The sequence below is a fragment of the Canis aureus genome, chromosome 10, assembly GCF_053574225.1.
Source record: "Canis aureus isolate CA01 chromosome 10, VMU_Caureus_v.1.0, whole genome shotgun sequence".
Taxonomy (NCBI): Eukaryota; Metazoa; Chordata; class Mammalia; order Carnivora; family Canidae; genus Canis; species Canis aureus.
The window spans coordinates 55,289,381-55,309,523 of record NC_135620.1 but is presented as its reverse complement, the minus strand read 5'-3'; the positions used below and the strand labels follow the sequence as shown (position 1 = coordinate 55,309,523).

General features: G+C 38.7%; 1 protein-coding gene and 1 long non-coding RNA gene across 4 annotated transcripts in view; both read right to left on the bottom strand.

The window, feature by feature from the left end:
• Window positions 1-10,427, bottom strand: part of LOC144322463 (uncharacterized) — a 178,160-nt gene extending 167,733 nt beyond the window's left edge. Inside the window, exon 1 of the long non-coding RNA XR_013388106.1 lies at window positions 10,118-10,427. This is a non-coding gene — a long non-coding RNA (uncharacterized LOC144322463). The remainder of the gene's footprint in view (window positions 1-10,117) is intronic.
• Window positions 1-16,041, bottom strand: part of ZCCHC7 (zinc finger CCHC-type containing 7) — a 252,064-nt gene extending 236,023 nt beyond the window's left edge. Inside the window, exons 1-2 of one of the 3 annotated variants that reach the window (XM_077912559.1) lie at window positions 15,881-16,041; window positions 10,435-11,065 (exon numbers count right to left, since the gene is read on the bottom strand). In XM_077912559.1, the coding sequence (XP_077768685.1) occupies window positions 10,435-11,044 (610 nt within the window). In that variant the 5' untranslated portion in view covers window positions 11,045-11,065; window positions 15,881-16,041. Of the gene's footprint in view, window positions 1-10,434; window positions 11,066-15,283; window positions 15,786-15,880 lie in introns of those variants that run through there. The other 2 variants (XM_077912558.1, XM_077912560.1) reach the window with 2 other exon arrangements.
• Between the last annotated feature and the right edge of the window lie 4,102 nt (window positions 16,042-20,143).

Here is a 20,143-nt window from a genome sequence, read left to right as displayed (position 1 = left end):
TTCTAATGAGATTTTCAGTCTGCTGAACAATGGCCATAAAAGGCTTTCAAACTTCACTCCATTCACAAGTAAAGTTGAAATTGAACATTTTTATTTCTTCTCTCCCTATGACAACTTCACCATGGAACAGTGAATAACACAGCTCAAGTCATTATGCTAATTAGAAATTAAATAAAAAGATGCCCTTACAATAGTTAAGTGTAAGGTGACATGCTACAACTAGAGACACAGTTCAAAAGCAGCTTTACGAATTGTGTAGTACAGGCTTACAAATGCTGAAAACATCAGGGAGGGAGCTCCTTGATGTTCTCGGTGACTGGAACTCTTAAGCATGTGGCCATTTTTCAATTATAAGGCAGAAATTAAACTATACATCAATGAGAAATATGTCAAATGGCAACCCACCCTTATGACCTAAAAGGCCGTAAGAGCTTCAAGAAACTGTATTTATTGAAATTAAGCAGACTTGTTATCTGATGAATGCAGAAAGGGGGTGGGGTGGGGGGAACACTACCTTAAAAGATCTAAAGAGAACTAAAAGCAAAGTTTAATTTATTAATGTTCCCAAACTAACCCAATGTGTTAAAAGACAGTAAAGAACACAATCTATGAGGAGCCCAAGTTTTATTTTAAGGTGTGTTCTACTTTGAACAGTCCTTCATAAAATATATTTTTAAAATAGCTGGTCAAGTCCTTTGACTAACCTTATAGCACCTGACCCACTTGAGGGATTTTTTCTACCTGCCATAAAATATCCAATTTTTTTTTTAAAGGAAAAGGAGGAAATACACAAGCAAAAATCAGGTAGAAAACACTGGAACAAAATAACAACCAAAAAAAAAATCTTCCAACAGCATTCTGAACACATATAAAAAACATATACAAAACCTAAATACCCTTTCTCATTTAGGCTGAGGCAGTTCCTAAAAAGACATGCTATTAAAATATTTAGTCATACCAAGACACATATTAAACTATTACTTTAGCATTAACGGTACCATACAGACTTAAGTTCTATTAGGGTTTTCAGCTTCTATTCTTCCTCCTTGCACTTACCCTGAACTAAAAATTCTATGCATTCTTCAGGACTCAGTTCAAAAGGCTACTTTCCAATTCAGTCTTGTACTTTGCCTATCTAAATATTTTTAAGTCTATTACATTCACCTGGAAATGATTTTGTAATGTGCTGGAGCATCGCTTGGATTTGTAGAAATGTATTTAACTCTGGCGTTACAGTGAACTTTCCATACTGTCAGGCATTTTATGGCTTCTAGAGGCAGGAACTACATAGCCCAACACCTAATGGTATAGTAACTTGTACATTGTACATATCCAATAAGTAATCATTGGACATATTTTAATAATTTAGATTTAGTTTAACTAAAAATGTCACCAAATCGAATACAATTTATTTAAGGAAAGCGCCATACTAGAGATATGTTCAAAAGCAACTCTCACAAAAAAAGCTGAGAACCTGCAATTGAAAATACCAAGTGGAAACTATATGCCCATACTTGCTACAGTCATCTTGCAGTTAGAGTTTAGTCAAAACATTTTCCTACTACATTAATTTAGTCTAACCACTGTCCACTTTATCTTATAAGTTTAATAAAATGAAATTATTTTACCAATAATGAGATTAAGTTACCCAAAGTCACAGCTAGGCAACTGAGGAGCTGTAACAGACATAATAACTACCACTAATTGAGAGCCTGTAGGTTACCTCATTCAGAACTCAACTTTAAACTGAGACCCAAGGGATGAGTAGGTATCTACCAGGCAAGGTAGAAAGTGATCCAGGTAGAAAAAAGCACCATTTGTAAAGACCCAGATGGAGTAAAATATGACCTATCTGAAAAACTGAAATTCAAATAGGTAACCCACTCTACTCAAATTTTAATTAGTTATCAAGTCTTGGTTGAGTGCTTAATAAATGCCAAGGATTCAGCAATTACCTGTAGATGAGTTCTTCATCCTCTGAAATTGTATCCAAAACTTTTATGTGCATATTTTGGGGGTGTAAAGGGACTTGATACATAAACAACTACAACACTGAGGCAGCTGGCTGACTCAGCCAGTAGAGCATGCCACTGTTGATCTTGGGGTCATGAATTCGAATTCCACATGGGAGACAGGGTTTATTTATATATATATATATAAAAAACCATATATATATACACAAAGTATATAGTATATATTCACATATATGTAAAATATATATACATACACATATATATTATATATATATACATACACACACACACTTACTGCACTAAGTCACTGAAAGTCATTATTTTACTTCAATTTCAAAAGCCATGATTTTACTTCAATCAAGTCATAATTTCACTTCATGTAGTAGTAGTTCTATGTAAAGAGCATTATGCTATATGCAAAAGTAGGACTTCAATTAAATTCACCTAAGATTAACTAGATTATCCACTATGTGCCAAATGCTGATAAACTAAAGAAACAATGTGTCAAACTGTACATACTGAATGAGCTGTATGTTAATGTAAAATTCTATACCATAACAGTTACATACTAGGAACTAATACAGCTTCAACTCTTAAACATGCTATATTCTTCATTCTTCACAAGTTATTTCCTTTTAATATCTGAATCTAATTTTTTGCTAAATCTGAATCTTTTAAAATTACTAAATGAGAAACAAACATTAAGGCCAGTACTAAGTATAAAGCATGCTTGTCGGGCGGCCCGGGGGGCTCAGCGGTTTAGAGCCCCGGGTGTGATCCTGGAGTTCCAGGATCAAGTCCCACGTTGAGTTCCCTGCATGGAGCCTGCTTTCCCTCTGTCTGTGTCACTGCCTCTCTGTGTCTCTCATGAATAAAAAAAATAAAATCTAAAAAAAAAAAAAAAAAAATGCTTCTGAAAGTGCAGTTAGACTATTACACACGTGTTTAAAAAATTTTTTTTTAAGATTCTATTTATTTATTCATGAGAGACACAGACGGAGAGAGAGAGAAGCAGGTTCCATGCAGGGAGCCCGACATGGAACTCAATCCCAGGTCCCCAGGATTACACCCTGGGCTGAAGGTGGCACTAAACCACGGAGCCACCCAGGCTGCCCTAAAATATATTTTAAGACTATAAAAGTATTCTATTCATCAAGTATTTTAAATTACTATTCATTCACTTCTAAAATGTATTTGTTACATGCCTAATGTATCCAGCTCAGAGTAGTGCAGACAACCCAAAAATAGTCCACAGTCCTAGAAATGAGGACTATCTTTATTACATACTACTATGGACTAATCTTCAGGTTATACTGTTAACAGAAAAAAAACAAAAAACAGTAGAGCAAAGTGTGGATAGTATACTACTGTCTAAGAAGGAGGAGAAAGAATACAAAAATATATATATATTTGCTTACATTTTTTAATATAAAAACAAACCATCAATTTTCTCTGGACAATTATCCGTAAGGGGAATGGCAAGAATAGGGTGAAGACTAGACAGAAAGTAGGCTTCTCTGAATAAATTTTACCTTGTCTTGTTGACTTAAAGTTGGAAACTTATAAACATTTTACATAATTACAAAACAAATTAAATTTTTAAAAGGCAATATTGAAAAATAAGCATATCCAAAGCAAAATGAAACCAGTAATCCATTCATGTATCAGTTCATAGCATAATCACAGGGAAAGAAACCTGAATTTAATCAAGCTTCCAGCTTTCACTACCAAGTCACATGAAACACAGAGAACAGAGGATTATGTTAAACAATACCACAAAATTCAGACTATAGGACAACCAATCCAGTTAATACAACACATAAATTTCAAGGAAGAAAAAAAAGAATAAAGAAATAAAGATGAATCTATAGATAAAAGGACACTTAGGTTATCAATCAATTATAATAAATGGATCTGATTCAAATAAACTGTAAGAAAAAAAAAAAAAAAATGAAGGGCCAGGATAGTAAATCTGAATGCTGACTGGGTTGTTTATTGTTTTTTAATGTAAGTTCCACACCCAGCATGGAGCCCAATGTGGGCCTTGAACTCACAACCTGAGATCAAGACCTGAGGTATGATCAAGAGTCAGATACTTAACTTACTGCCACCCAGGCACTCCTGACAGGGTATTTAATAATAAAAAAATTATTGGTAATTTGTTTAGTATGATAAGGATATGATTATGTTTCTTAAGAACTTTTACCTTTTTAAAAAAAATCTTTTATTTATTTATTCATGAAAAACACAGAGAGAGATGGAGAGACACAGGCAGAGGAACACAAAGAGCCCAATGTGGGACTTGATCCAGGTACTCCACGATCACACCCTGAGCCGAAGGCAGACCCTCAATTGCTGAGCCACCCAGGCATCCCAACTTTTACCTTTCGTAAATACACACTAAAATATATATATATGTGAATGAATGAATGAAATGATATGTCTGTGATGTGCTTCAAAATAATACAGGGCATGCAGCCAAAATTGAGAAAAGACTAGTCATATAAACTGGTTTATAAGACACTAAGTCCATTATAACATTCTATTTTTATATACTTTTTTTAAGATTTTATTTATTTATTTGAGAGAGAGAGTACGAGCAGGGGGAAGCAGCAGGCAGAGGGAGAGCGAGAAGCAGGCTCCCAGCACCTGGGATCATGACCTGAGCCAGAGGACGCTTAACCAGCTGAACCACCCAGGTGCCCCAATACTTTAAATTCTCCATAATAAAAAATTTAAAAAAGTTAATAATTACTCCTAGGGCTACTAATACTTCCCTATGCAGGAAAATAAGTGGCTGATTATTCCTCTATCATTCCTAAAATACTTATTGTCTCTTCCCATCAGTTGGCTATCTTGTATAATAATCCTTCCCCAACCTGAGATCCTCCTTACAAATTAAGAAACATGCTGATTTCCTTTGGTGCATCTTTTTCTTCAACCAGGAGATCTACCTTCCTAATACATGAGAATTGCAAGTCACTTGAACTGGAGATAAAAAAGGAAAGTAAAGGGTGAGAATTTCAAAAAGGAAAACAAATCACTGTTTTATAAAGAAGGCACTGTTATATAAAGAAGCCTTAGGAAAGAGTAAAAGAAAGTGAAGGAAAAGAAGTCTAGATTTCAGAAATAAATTCCTATATCCCTCAGTAGAGAGAGCAGAAAGCCAGATACAACAGGCACAGAGGCCTATGTTTTGGCATGAATTTATTACAAGCAAAATCCTCTTCATAACACTGCATGAACTGAAGAAGGCTAGGCTGAGCAAGTTATGTAAGTATTACAGCTCCAAGGCCACAGTAGAACCTCAGGAAGCTAATCAAGAACTTCAAGTCCGGGGCGCCTGGCTGGCTCAGTCAATAAAGAATGTGACTCTTGATTTTGGAGTTGTGAGTCTGAGCCCCACACTGGTTGTAGAGATTACTTTAAAATAAAACCTTTTAAGGGGGGGGGGGGGGGAGCGCACCTGGGAGTTTAGTCATTCAGACGTCTGCTTTTGGGTCAGGTCATGATCTCAGGGTTCTGGGATCAATTAATATAGAAAACTAATATATATCAAGGAATTACTCAAAATATGATAGGGAGACTTCTGGGTATGGAAAAGACCTGCCCTCAAGGAGTCTGTAATCTCTTCTATCATACCAATATTTTAAGTATGCCATAGTTTAGAGGTTTGGGGAAGAGGAGCAGAATACCAAATAGCTACTGCTACTGTTTTAACAACCATCATTTCAAAAGTATATCAGAATTTCTACAAATTTCCACCAAGATGAAAAAATCTTCTCTGTAATGACTACTATATAAAACTGAACTCAGATCGATTTATGAAAAGGATAATAATGGTTAGAGAGTAATAGTACACACAGATAAACATCAGTACAGAATATACTGCTTATTAACTGAAAAGAAATAGGATTATGACATTAGCAGATCAATGAAATAAAACAGGAGATATATATTTGAATATCTGTCAGAACATATAAGAGTCAAGCCAAGTTAATACACAAAATTACACACTTTCTTTAAATTTGGCTGGAACAGGGATCCCTGGGTGGCTCAGCGGTTTAGCGCCTCCCTTTGGCCCAGGGTGCGATCCTGGAGTCCTGGGATCAAGTCTCGCATCGGGTTCCCGGCATGGAGCCTGCTTCTTCCTCTGCCTGTGTCTCTCTCCCTCTCTCTCTCTCTATGTCTATCATGAATAAATAAAAAAATAAAATATCTTAAAATAGAAAAAAGAAAGAGAAAGAAAGAAAGAAGAAAAGAAAGAAAAGAAAAGAAAAGAAAGAAAAGAAAAGAAAAGAAAAGAAAAGAAAAAAGGAAAGGAAAGGAAAGGAAAGAAAAAAGAAAAGAAAAGAAAAGAAAAGAAAAGAAAAGAAAAGAAAAGAAAAGAAAAGAAAAGGAAAAGAAAAGAAAAGAAAAGAAAAGAAAAGAAAAGAAAAGAAAAGAAAAGAAAAGAAAAGAAAAAAGAAAGAAAAAGAAGAAAGCAAGCAAGCTGGAACAAAAAAACAAATCCTAGGAGCAAAGGGATAAATTTCAATATGGGTAAGAGAAATATACACTGAATGTAAGGAGTCAAGAATTACTTGGAATTACTTAGGTCTTGCATCTAATTACTAACGTTACTATTACTAATGTTACTAATGTTGCAGAAAAGGTGTTACAAATGTATACACGCATACACACTAAACTTTAAGAGAATACATACCTATAAGAATCAGTTTCTTTAAAAACTCTAAGTGGAAGAAAAGATACAAGGAGAATCTGATGCAAAAAACAGCCATACTAGAGGCATCTGGGTGGCTCAGTCGGCTGAGTTTCCAACTCTTGATTTCGGCTCTGGTTGTGATTTCAGGGTCATGGGGTTGAGCCTTGAGTCCAGCTCTGCACTGGGCATGAAGCCTGCTTGAGATTCTCTCTCTCCCTCTCCTTCTGCCCCTCTCCACCTGCTCTCTCCCTCTCTCTCTAAAATAAAATAAAAGCTATACTAGAAATACATAAGCCAATATAAGCAACAAGTATAAAAAACGAAATACTAAGAGAAAAAACTATAATAATGAAGAGCATACTAGCACCTCAAAATAGAAATATGCAACATCACAAGTCATTGTTAAAAACAACGCAGTTAAATGGACCTCTCATACATACATTACTGGTGAGAATGTATAATGGTGCAGCCATTGCAGAAAACAGTTTGGTGGTTCCTCAGAAACTAAAACATAAAAATCCCAGCTATACTGGGGGCACCTGAGTGGCTTGGTCAGATGCGCAACAGACTCTTGGTTTTGGCTCAGGTCATGATCTTGGGATCATGGGATCGAGCCCCAAGTCAGGCTTCAAGCTCAGAGGGAGTCTGCCCCGCTCTCCCCCTCTCCCTCCCCACTTTGGTCCTTCCCCCTACTCACATTCTAAAATAAATAAATAAATCTTCAAAAAAAGAAAGAAATCCCAGCTATTTATTCTTAGGTATATACCCAAAATAATACCCAACATAGATATTCAAACAATACTTATACATGAATGTCACAGTAGCACTATTCATAATAGCCAAAAGGTTGAAATAACCCAAATGTCCATCTATAGATGATTGGATAAACAAAATGTGGTATAACATCCAATGGAATATTATTCAGCCTTGAAAAGGAATGAAGTACTGATACATGCTACAATACATATACACCTCTAAAACATTATGCTAAAAAAGAAGCCAGACACAAAGGTCACATATTACATGATTCTATTTACATGAAATATCCAGAATAGGTAAATGCATAGATACAGAAAGCAGATTAGTAGTTGCCAGGGTCTGAGAGAAGAAGGAATAAAGAGTTCTATGGGTGCAGGGTTTCCTTTGTATATACCAAAAATGTTTTAGAACTAGATAGATCTGACAGTTCCATAACACTGTAAATATACTAAATGCCACTAAATTGAGCACTTTAAAATGGTCAACTTTGTGTTATATTAATTTCACCTCAATAAAAATAAACACAAATATCCCCTCTTCCAAAAGTACAGTTCAAGAACAAGCATGTTTATTGTCTTCTTGTGACACAAAAACACTACAACTGTTTGCCAGATTTCTTGATATACCTAATTATCAACCTTCTCTTCTTCACTCCGATAAAACATACCTGACTAAATCTATCATTCCCTTCCTTTTAGAATCCTCACTTTCATATGGCTCAGGTCCCCTTTACCTCCTTTTCATGACCCCTCATTAATCTCTTTCATTTTGCCCTGAGAAACCCTCGTTCTACCGTGAACCACTTCACAGTCAACCTGCTCCTCTTTCTGCAGAAAAATAATCTTTCATTTCAATGTATCAAACTTTCAGTATATTAAATCTGAAATGACAATAAGACAACCAAATGGAAAAATCAGCGAGGTAGACAAGGGAAACCTGAGTTCAAGAAGAGTGACTCCTCCTCATGAACACACTGGTGTCTGATGAAACTAGGAGTGATGTCAGGAGAAGGCAATTTAGAGAAAGACTGGGCGACATGCTTTTGATCTGCTGGACCTTCTCTAACCGTATGTATCACCCTGGATCATTTGGTTTCCATAATCTTCCTCCAGATTGCCAAGTATTATGGGGAAAAAGTTATGAAATCCTTCAAAGTAAATTCACTACAAGGTCACATTGTTTCAATTTTGACTGAATACTACTTCTAAGGAATCCTTTTATTTTCTTATTGATTTGCTGGCACAGTGATTTCCCAACTGTGAGCCTTAGACCCCTGGGGAACTGCAAGATTAGTGACCACAATGGGTGCCCAGAAGCATGCATTATAAGACATATACACACATACGTATTATTATTTTTCAAATGTGCAGATGTTGTGGTTAATAAAATACTATCATGTGAAAGAATACTAAAATAGTAGCTAATATGCATTTCTCAATTAACAAATATTAGAAATATAACTACAGTCATGGGGGACCCACAAATTGCTGTGAAGTTAAAAAAAAGTTGTCATCTTCAAATTCCTGGGAACCACTAAGAGTATTCCCACTAGCACTTAAACACACTTTCCACACGCTAAGCTTCTAAGTATCCCCTGCGCACTTCTACTCCTAATTCTGCTTTCATTTTCCCAAGAAAATCAAACACATCCTCATATATTCCCTCATCCTCAATCCATCTAAATTTATTCTTTCTTCTCTACCTCTATAAATATCTGAGAATTTAGAAGTTAATGGAGTGTCTCTTCCTAACTTTTAAGACAAATTCAGATATACACACCCGATCCCCTCTACTTGGCCCACTATCCCAATCCATCAAACAGGTTTAATCTCTCCTTCTTCAAAAGTTTTCCCCTCTACCTAAAAACATTATCAGATCTACCTTATTCTACTAAAACTTTACTTGATTCCACTTTATGTTCTAGCTACTACTCCATTTCTTTCCTTCTTTTTGCTGTCAACTTCTCAGGACTGACCTATGAAAGACTGAGTCAGCCACTTGTTTCTGTATAGATTTTGTTGAAATAGCCACCCCATTTCTTTAGATATTGTGGATGCTTTCAAAGTTAAGTAGTTAGGAAATCCTATGATCTGGAAACTTAAAGTTTGTATCCTAAAAAAAATGTCTGTCAATCAATGGGGTTCCAAAGCATGACCTATATATTCAATGTCATCATTTCCTCTGAGAATAGGTAGGTACTACAAAAGGTTTTGGAGCACAGTAAAGGACCATGAGTAAAAGGGCATCTCAAGACTATTAGTTTAACAATAGTGTGCAGGGAAGATATAAAAGATCATTTAGAAAACTACTGCAAGAAACCAGGCATTAGGCATACAGGGAGAGGAACAAAAGGGACTTTTTAAAGAAATAAGCACCAAGACTATGTGACAAAGAAGACAAAGTTTGCACCAAAATTTCAGTCCTTGATGATGTGGTTCTAAGAATGTGCATTTCCTCTTATAGTTTACTGTAGACTTATAGCTCTTCAGACTCTCCTATCTTAGGGACTGTGGAGTTCCTAAAATCTCAATTTTAATTCCATATCCCCAGTTATCAGGCATTTCCCACATTGCTACCAGGCTATCTCAGGGGTAAGCAAATCACTTAGGAAGAGGTGGTCCCAACAGACTTGGCCAAATGAAAGCACAGGACCAATGTCAGAGATGAATGGAGTACTCACCTGTGGTACCAAGCAGAGAGATTGGGGACTAAGATTTCAGGTCCAGAACTGGCTCTAGCCAAACAGGAAGAAGCAGCTATGAATTTGTTTAGAGTAGAAGCAGAGTGTCTTTGATATTCTGACATACTCTTTCTTATGTTCAAACAGACCACCATTAGAGTAGCCACTGGTAAAAGTCTCATGAGAAACAAGCCAAAAAACAAGACCGAAAGGTGAGGAATTAAATGGAGCAGACCCTATTGGTCTTTTCTCTAGGAAAAGCAGTCTTCCTTATTAAAGATGGTACAACTTTTCAAAATGGTCAATATGATACTAACCTTCATTTACAGAGTTTTCACATCCCACAAGATTGAGAAGGATATCATCATCTTTATCATCAACTTCACATCCCAGCAGCATCCAGTTTTCCACATTATCACTTTCTGAAATGGTGCTCTCTTCCTCTTCACTTGAACTGACCTCTATAATCATGACCTCTCGGATTGTACCTGGCATCTCTTCAGGTTTAGGCTGCTCAATATTCCTCTTGCATTTCTTATCACTCAACTTATTAGAATGAAGAGATGCAGGAGGACTTTGGGTCTTTTCTTTTGCTTGGACTCTAAAATTCTTTCTTTTGCATCTGTAAATACTATCTTCATCAGACAAAGTGATTACCTCTGACCCATCTGAGAGCTGGATGACCTCACTATCTGAAAGGATAATTAAGTTCTTCTGATTTGGTTTACTACTGGGTGATTCAGAATTCCCAGAGTTCTTCTCTTCATGTTCTTCCTCTCTAATGATATTTTCAAGATCTTGGGCATAATGAACTTGGCTGTAGAGCTGAAATTCCACCTCACTATCAACACTCAGTTCACTAGATGACTCTTCACGATAAAGGTCATCCTCATACGCTTCTATGGTCTCATAACCACCAAACATCATGGAAAGTCAGTAACCTTGATGCTGTAAAAGAGAAAATAATAAAAGAACATATTTTAACAGCTCAGATCATGCCTGTTTAATGCATAACAATATCACCTTAGAGCTAACTTCTGTGAAGACCATCATTGTTCTCAATGACATATTAAAATACCTTTTTCTCTTATAATACCTTTTTTTCAAGAATTTATAAATCCTGTTATGACTAATAATATCCACCTCTCCCAAATAAAAATTACTATCAACAAATTGAGTTATAGTTATTAAAGGAAATATCTTATTTTGCAGGTATGCTAGAAAGAACAGGTTGATCCTCTACCTCATAGACCATTTTTTTCCTCTAAAATGTTAAAAAATTACAAGAATAGTTTAAGTCATTATTACATCCATTCTTCATCTTTTCCCTGGTTCTGGTTCTGCATTTCATCTTTTCAGGTATACAATCTCACATAGGAATATTACTTCAACTTTTTTTTTTTTAAAGATTTAGTTATTTGAGAGTGAGTAAGTGGGAGTACCAGGGAGAGAGAATCTGAAGCAGACTCCCACTGAGCACGGAGCCAAATGTGGGGCTCAATCCCACAACCCTGAGATCATGAGCTGAGCCTAAATCAAGAGTTGGATGTGGGATGCCTGGGTGGCTCAGCAGTTGAGTGCCTGACTTCAGCCCAGGACGTGATCCTGGACTCCCAGGATCGAGTCCCACATCGGCCTCCCTTTGCGGAGCCTGCTTCTCTCTCTATCTATGTCTCTGCCTCTCTCTCTCTCTCTCTCTGAGTAAATAAATAAAATCTTTAAAAAAAAAAAAAAAAAGAGTGGGATGTTTAACTGACTAAGCCACCGAGGCACCACAACATTACTTCAACTTTGACTAAATTCACTACAGGAAACAATCATCATATTTACTGTTTCCGTGCAGATTTTTATTCTCAATTTAAAAATTAATCTCATGGCCTTTTTTATCCTTGACTAAAAGAACACATAAAAATATCTGATAAAAAAAAATATCTGATAAACCTTGGTTTACTTTTGTACTAGCAAAAAGATGTGTCTGAAAAACATACTAAGGACCTAAATAAAACTAAGGCAAAACTTCTAGCTATAGGAGCACTTTATTTTCCTATTGTGGGCATATTAAATCTTGCTCATCCTTCAACTCAATTTATTCCTTCCACTTCCTTTTTAGCTATAAAAATATAACTTAGAAACACCAGCTGTTCTTAAGTTTACCAATTCTCTCCCCAAAATGTCAGGGTGTTCTGATGGTAGTTTTGGTAATACAACCAGCTGACTCCAAGAACCAAATAAACAAGAGCCAAAATTGCACTACCATTATGCTGGAGGGTTTTTTTTTTTTTTTTTTTTTTTTTTTTTTGTTAACAGAAATAAAGAAATAAACTTTCGTCATATACCTTAAACTTAGTCTTTTATATCAGGTATGCCTCAATAAAGCTGAGAGTAAAAATGCTAATTAAGTTCTGAGTTAACAATACTGTATTGTATACTTGAAATCTGCTAAGAAAGGTCTTAAAATGTTCTCACTGGGGGAGAAAAAAGGATGAATATATGAGGTGATGGATGTGTTAACTAATCTAAATGTGGTAGTCATTTCATATATCAAATCATGATGTTGTACATCTTAAACTTACACAATGGTATTTGTCAATTATATCTCGGGGGGGGGAGAGAAATCAACTTTTAATGCCTTTTTCTTCTAAAAGCTACAATACACCTGTTCCCTTCTTGCAATGTCCTTTAAGTTGTTATGCTGTTGTCATACAAGTTAAATGTGGCTGTCTGAATGATAATGCTCATAGCATTTATCAGTTTATATTGAAATGTTAGCCTCAGAGGAATTCAAATAAAAGATGAATTCTTTCCTCTTTATTTAATAGGTAAATTAATTCTAAAAGAAGTCAAAGGAATTGTGCTTCCTTCAAAATCCTCACTGGATCCACACTGATAAAACATAAATAACATAATTCCAGTGCAGTACAGAAAAAAATTAAAAGAGCTAAATTACAGAGTTACATATTTGTACTACTCTTGGAGCCATCCCAAAGGAAAGGGATTAAGAGCCATGGCACACCTGTGAATGTATGCCAAAAATAAACTAAGAAATATAATAAAAACTGACTTTCTTGGGCCTAGGGGTTTATCTCTTTCCTTGAAATGTAGAAAAATGAATTTAACAATTTAGCCCCTATGGCCTTTAAGAGGATTTTGTACTTCTGTACTTGAAAATTGTGCTCAGCATAACTTGCTCTTTTCTTTACGTAGCTTATGTATGCCAGGGTTAAGGTTTGCCGGAGGCCATTTTGATTTTATGTTTATGTTACTACTTTAATTACATTCAAATGCATTTAATTTTTTTGAGTGTATACTCGCAGGACAAATATGAAATTAATATATATGTCTTGAACTAGAAGACTTTCTCAGCTTTTTAATCATTATACACAATTCTCAAGCATATTTAACTAGATGAGGTCCCCGTGAGAGCCACAAAATTTTAAGTCTCACATAGACCTTTCTGATTATCTCACAAACTCCTCAATTTTCACATAAGGAAATTAAGGATCCAAAGAGATAAGGAAGCCTATCCAAGGTTATGCAGCTGATTAAGAACACAGGACAGATTCACATTACCCTGGTTCTCAGCCAAGTATTCACTAAGATTTTTTTTTAATTTGAAAATATTTTGAAAAAAAAAGAAAACAAACAAACCTTCCTTCAAAGCTATATTTGCATTGGTTCTAACACCTTTACTTCAAAAATTTCTATTTCACTTCCTAGTGGAATATAGAAACTATAGAGGCATTTTAATTGAAAGGAAAAGCATACATCTGAATTTGTCAGTTTCCTATCAAGAACCTTATCAAGTTGGTACTCAGAATATAGCAATCCCAGGATAAAAAAAAAAAAAAGATGGTTCCTATATAAGAACCTACAATACCAGATTGAGAATGAAATTTATCTATAAAATTAAAATGGCCTAACAAATATTAAACTGCAAAGCCTCTCACCATTCATAAGTGGGAGTAGCTTTTTCTCCTTCACTTAAAAATCTTAAACTATACAACTTACAGCTTATTTAGACTTTCCCATTTTACTATACTATTTTTAAAGCCAATACTTATGCTCTAATAGTCTACCAACTGGTCATTCCAGACCTTTTGCTTATGTTTCCTTTCAAAGAACTTTCAGCCTCAATGTTTCTTCTTGAGGACACAGGTATGTATCTCACCATTTACATAAAATGTATAGCTTAATTTTAAGTCCAATGCTCACTGGAAACTGATTAAGACAGCTGATTTTCAACTTTAAATTTTGGCATACTTAGTGAGCTCTCCTGACAGTGACACATTTGAAACACCACTGAGTCTAGTAATAAAATCTCTGTCCATTCTGGGGCAGCCCGGGTGGCTCAGCGGTTTAGCGCCGCCTTCAGCCCAGGGCGTGATCCTGGGAACCCGGGATCGAGTCCCACGTTGGGCTCCCTGCATGGAGCCTGCTTCTCCCTCTGCCGGTGTCTCTGCCTCTCCTCTCTCTGTGTGTCTCTCATGAATAAATAAGTAAAATCTTTAAAATAAAACAAAATCTTTGTCAGATCTTCACTATGAAGCAAATCTGACTGTGGTAGAGAATCCTAACGTGTAAAACACCACTCAAAAAAAAAAAAAAAAAAAAAAGGAAGCCAGAATACAAGATATTGGTGGGAGAAAATTATGTTAAATTTATTCAGACAAGTCCAGCTATTCTTGGTATACATAATCTTTGATGACAACGAATCCTATCTTAAAACACTTCCTTCACCTTTCTTAGCCCCTTCTTCCTTTTCCTACAGGGCACCTAAGCCTTGTGGCCACTTTATCCTCTTCACTTCACCCCTTCCAGAGTTCGCTCCCTCCTCTGATTATGGAAAACAGCAATCCTGAACTGTCTCCAAAGCGGAACCCTGTCTGGAATAGACACACAGCCCACCTGGAAGTCTTTGCATCGGACAAACTATTCAAAAACACAAAGTCAAGAGCTTTGCATGGGACCTGAATCCCTCAACTGCACGCTGTCGTTGGGAAACGCGCTCTGAGAAGCTTAATTTATTCATTGAGCCCTAAGATCTCCTGTGATCTGAAACAGAGGTAGTCTCAGCCTCAACAGGAGATTTCTAGAGTCCCCAGCGAGTCGGTGGAGCGGCGACTAGAGCAGAGGCCTGCGGATCCCCGGCCGGCGCTCCCACAGCACCTGCAGCTCTTCAAGTTGGAAGTTAACGGCGGGCTCACACGAACGAAGTGAGGGATAAAGCAAATCTTAGCGAACACAGTCCGAGTCTCCCTGTTTTACATGGGGGAAGGGGCACAGCTCCCTAAATTTTTCTGGCCCCACGGCTGTGGCTGCTGCTTCTGACAGCAGAGGCAGGAGTTGGGACCGTCTGGTCCTCACAGGCCGGGCTCCCTCAGAGCGGCAGGACCTCCGCGTTTAACGGGATGACCGGCTTCCCTAAAAAAAAAGGGGGGGGGGACTAGGGGAGGGGAGGTTTAACAGGCAGAAACGCCCCCTCTCCCCACCCCCCACCGAGGCCAGGGGCGGCCAGAGCTTTCTGACCCGCGACCTCGCCCTTGGCGGGGTGAGGAGAAGCGAACACCCCAGCCGGCCGGCCGAGCCGCGTGAGGTAGAATACGACTGAGGGGCCACAGCTGCACCCTGCCCGGAGTTGGGGGCAGAGCCGGGACGCGGAGGCCGGCCAGTGCACACGCGCTAGTTCCACACCCCAGCGGGAGCGACGGAGGGCGGGCAGGGGTCCCCCGGCCGCGGGCGGCTGGGGGTCCGTCACACACATACTCACTGCCGCGGCTGCGACCAGGAAGCACCAACCAGGAACCAAAACGCGTAGAGGGACGGGGAGGGGCGAGGACAAATGAGGTAAGGAAACCTCGTCCGCGCGGACCCGGGAGGAGGGAAGGCACTTCCGGGGAAAACACAGCTCCCGGGAGTCTTCTTCCGTCCCCGCCCACCCCGCGGGCCCTCTGTGCGCGTGCGTAATAACTGTTAACCCTTTCTCTCCCTCGCTGACTATCTCTTGGTTTGCCTTCTTTGCTTTGCTCCTTCGCCTTCATGACTTCTTTCAAAGATACGTAGGCTGCAGCTGTAATGGGGAACACTTGGTTTGGATCACTTGCACGCAGGAGGTGCTAGTAAGTAGGCAAAACCAAGGGAGAGCTTGCACCCTTTCTGTGCCCACGAGGAAAACTACAATTCCCATGATGCCCCTGGGCGGGTTTCCGGATGGGCTCCGCCTCCTCCTCTCTTGACCTCTGGAGCACCCTTTTTGTGCCACGTGGCGTGGGAGGCGACCTGAGACCAAAGTAGGATGGAAGTGCTCGCTCAAGAGAGACCTTGCCCAGCCCACTGGGGCACCCCAGCGAGTGAGAAATCTCTTTGAGCCTGGCATCTAGCGTTAGGTGACCTTAGGCGGGTCCCTTCCACTTCTCGTTTGAAGTTGAATTTAGTTAGGACTGGGGCGTTAATGGCTGTCTTTTCCTAGAATTTGAGGCAACAGATTTAACTCTTTGTGAACTTTGAAGAGCTACCCTTTTTTTTGTTTGTTTGTTTGTTTTTTAAGTAAGCTCTACTCTCAACCTGGGTCTTGAGCTCACGGGGAGATGAGTCACTTGCTTACCGACTGAGCCCGCCAGGCACCCATGAAGAGCTGCCCCTCTTGCAAAAAATGGAAGTTAACACTTGTCCTTTGGAAGCCTCCAGAGCAACAAGATTGTGTTGGAAGCCTCTGGCTTTTCTGATCTTCTCACACCTCAATACTTAGTAATCCATCCATACAACTTTCCATAAGGACAAAGCACTTTGTCATTTCATTGATCTTTGGCAACAGTCCTGAAAGATAAGCTTGACTTTGGTTCTTTTTTTTTTTTTTCTTAAAGATTTTATTTATTTATTCATGAGACACAGAGAGAGGTGGAGACATAAGCAGAGGAAGAAGCAGGCTCTGTGTAGGGAGCCGGATGGGGGACTCCATCCCAGGACCCTGAGATCACGACCTGAGCCAAAGGCAGATGCTCAACTACTGAGCCACCCAGGCTCCCCGACTTTGGCTCTTCTTGCCAACATTTTTTGAGCATCTGTTAAGAGGCAGTGTTAGCAACTGGATATAGTGGTGAATTTTTTTAAAGTCTCTGCCCTCCCTGAGTCTAGCTGGAAAAACAAAATACCATTTGGATATAGTCTAGAGGTGTAGTAAGGGAAATAATTAGAAATTTTAATTAACAATGTGGTAAGTATTACAGGTTACAATGAAAGGGTAAAATTGAAGGAACCATTTTGCAGAAGAGAAAACAGGCTTAGAAAACACGGTCACAGAGGGGTGCCTGGCGGGAACAGTGAATTTAGCTTCTGACTCTTGGTTTCTGCTCAGGTGGTGCTCTCAGGATTGTGAGTGAGACGAAGCCTGTTTTGGGCTCAGCTCAGCAGGAGTCTATTTGAGAGTCTCCCTTAACCTCTGCCCCAACCCTCTGGTCCCACTCTTTGCTCTGTAGGAAGCCTGCTTCTCCCCCTGCTTGTGCTCTGTGTCAAATAAATAAATCTTAAAAAAGAAAGGGGTTTAGCATTGAAAATATATGAAGAACTTATAAAACTCAACATCCAAGGGATCCCTGGGTGGCTCAGCGGTTTTGCGCCTGCCTTCCACCCTGGGTGTGATCCTGGAGTCCCAGGATCGAGTCCCACATCAGGCTCCCAGGGAGCCTGCTTCTCCCTCTGCCTGTGTCTCTGCCTCTCTGTGTGTGTGTCTCTCCTGAATAAATAAAGTCTTTTAAAAAATAAAAATAAATAAGAATAAAAGTCAACATCCAAAAAAACAAATAATCCAATTTAAAAAATGGGCAGAGGGTGCCTGGCTGGCTCAATAGAACATGTGACTCTTGATCTCAGAGTTAAGAGTTCAAGCCTCACATTGGATGTAGAGATTACTTAAAAAAATAAAATCTTTAAAAAAAATGTGTTAAGCTTTTATCAAGTGCAAGGCTTACTCTATAAATGCATTATAAATAAACCGTTTAAATTTTAACAATCTGGGACGCCTGGGTGGCTCAGCGATTAGGTGTCCACCTTGGCTCGGCATGATCCCAGGGTCTAAGGTGGAGTCCCACATCGGGCTTCCTGCGAGGAGCCTGCTTCTCCCTCTGCCTAAGTTTCTGCCTCTCTCTGTGTCTCTTATGAATAAATAAATAAAATATTTAAAATAAAATAATAAATTTTAACAATCTTTTGAGGATGATTCTTATTTACTTATTTATTTATTTTTAAGTAATCTATACACCCAGCTTGGGGCTAGAACTCACAACCTCAAGATCAAAAGTCACACACTCTACTGAATGAGCCAACCAGGTGCCCCTTGAATTGATTTTTAATTCCTGTTTCACATAAAGGAAACAGATTCAGAAATTAAGTAACTTGCCCCAAGCCACAAGATTAGAAAATACTCCTAATTATTGTACCCAATCTTCCTATTATGACTCATGCATTCAACAGATTTACTACTTTCCCATGATCAAAATGCTTTAGTTACCCCCTTTAAGTTATGTCATAAAATCTGTAGTCCTGTGGATGGCATAAAGGGTACTTCATGAACTGACTTCTGCTCCTGTTCACCACCATGCTGCATCCTGGGCAGTTATCAGAAGACACTATGCTCTCCCACATCTGTACCTTTGCAGAAGGCATTCCCACTGCCTCCCTCTTACCTTCTTTCTGTTTTCCTAATAGCCCCAACTTATCCTACTCTGTTCAAGCCCTGGGTCTTCAGGAAGACCTTTCAAGTCAGCCAGACAGAACAGACATTACTTGCCCTGGGCTATCCTACACTTTGGATAAATTTCCATCAAGGCAATTGTATTGTTTACCTTACAGTTGTCTCCCAGCTGGATTGTGGACTCCCTGAATGCAGAAGCCTTGACATTTTTATCTATCTTCACCAGCTAATATAGTATTTGGCAGACAACAAACACTCACTAAAGGTGTTAAAAAAATGAAGACAAATTAACTCCCCAGAGGGTCTAGGAAATCAAGAATTAGATGTGGGTCCACCAGAATCACATCAGTGGAGAAACCATGTCATGACCCCAGATAAGTGGAATGCAGTGTGCTGCTCCATGACATTAAGACCGGTGACCGGTATAGGAGCACCTGGGTGGTTCGGTCAATTAAATGTCTGCCTTCAGCTCAAATCACGATCCCAGAGTCCTGGGATCCAGCCCTAGGTCAGACTCCCTGCTCAGTAGGTAGTCTGCTTTTCCTTCTCCCTCTGCGTCTCCCGACCTGTCCTCCTATCTCCCCACTCCTGTGCTCACATGTACTCTCTCAAATAAATAAATAAAATCTTAAAAAAAAAAAAAGATGGGTACAGAGATTTGTAATTAAGGAGAGTAGTGTATATATACACACCTTTTGCCTTTACATGGTGAGTTCTCATTTAGACGGTTTTTAGAAATCATGAGATCCAGTCTCCTATTGCAGTAATGGGGAAACTGAAGCCAAGAAAGGAAGAGACATGCCAAGAGTCATCTAGCAGAGGCAGAACTATCTATAATCCAAGTCTCTGAGTCTCTTCCTAAGCCACACACACACACACACACACACACACACACACATACTAGTTCTGTTTCCACCTCCCACGGTTTCTAGTCCACACTTCTTGAGATCATGAGTAGCAGTATGCAAAGTACCCTAAAGCTTCTCTTACAGAGAATGTTCCTAAGAGCCCATTTACTTGAAGGAAGCACCTGTTTTCCCCCAGGACCGTGCCAGTACTACATCAACAGTGAGCAGCTGTATGGGGGTGAGGGTCCAGGACAAAGCAGAAATCTGCTGCAGAGGGCAGACAAGATGGGGATATACTGTAGTAGGGTCTAAGTGAGTGTCACATATTACTCATCTTTACCCTTCTATTGCAGAGGGAGGAGATACCACCTTCCTTTTATTCCAGTTTATAGGTAATACCTAATACCTCTGAAAACTAATCATTCTGACCCCTTAACAATTGCCTTTAAAGTATTATTTATTTTAAAGTATTTTTAAAGTATTATTTAAGTT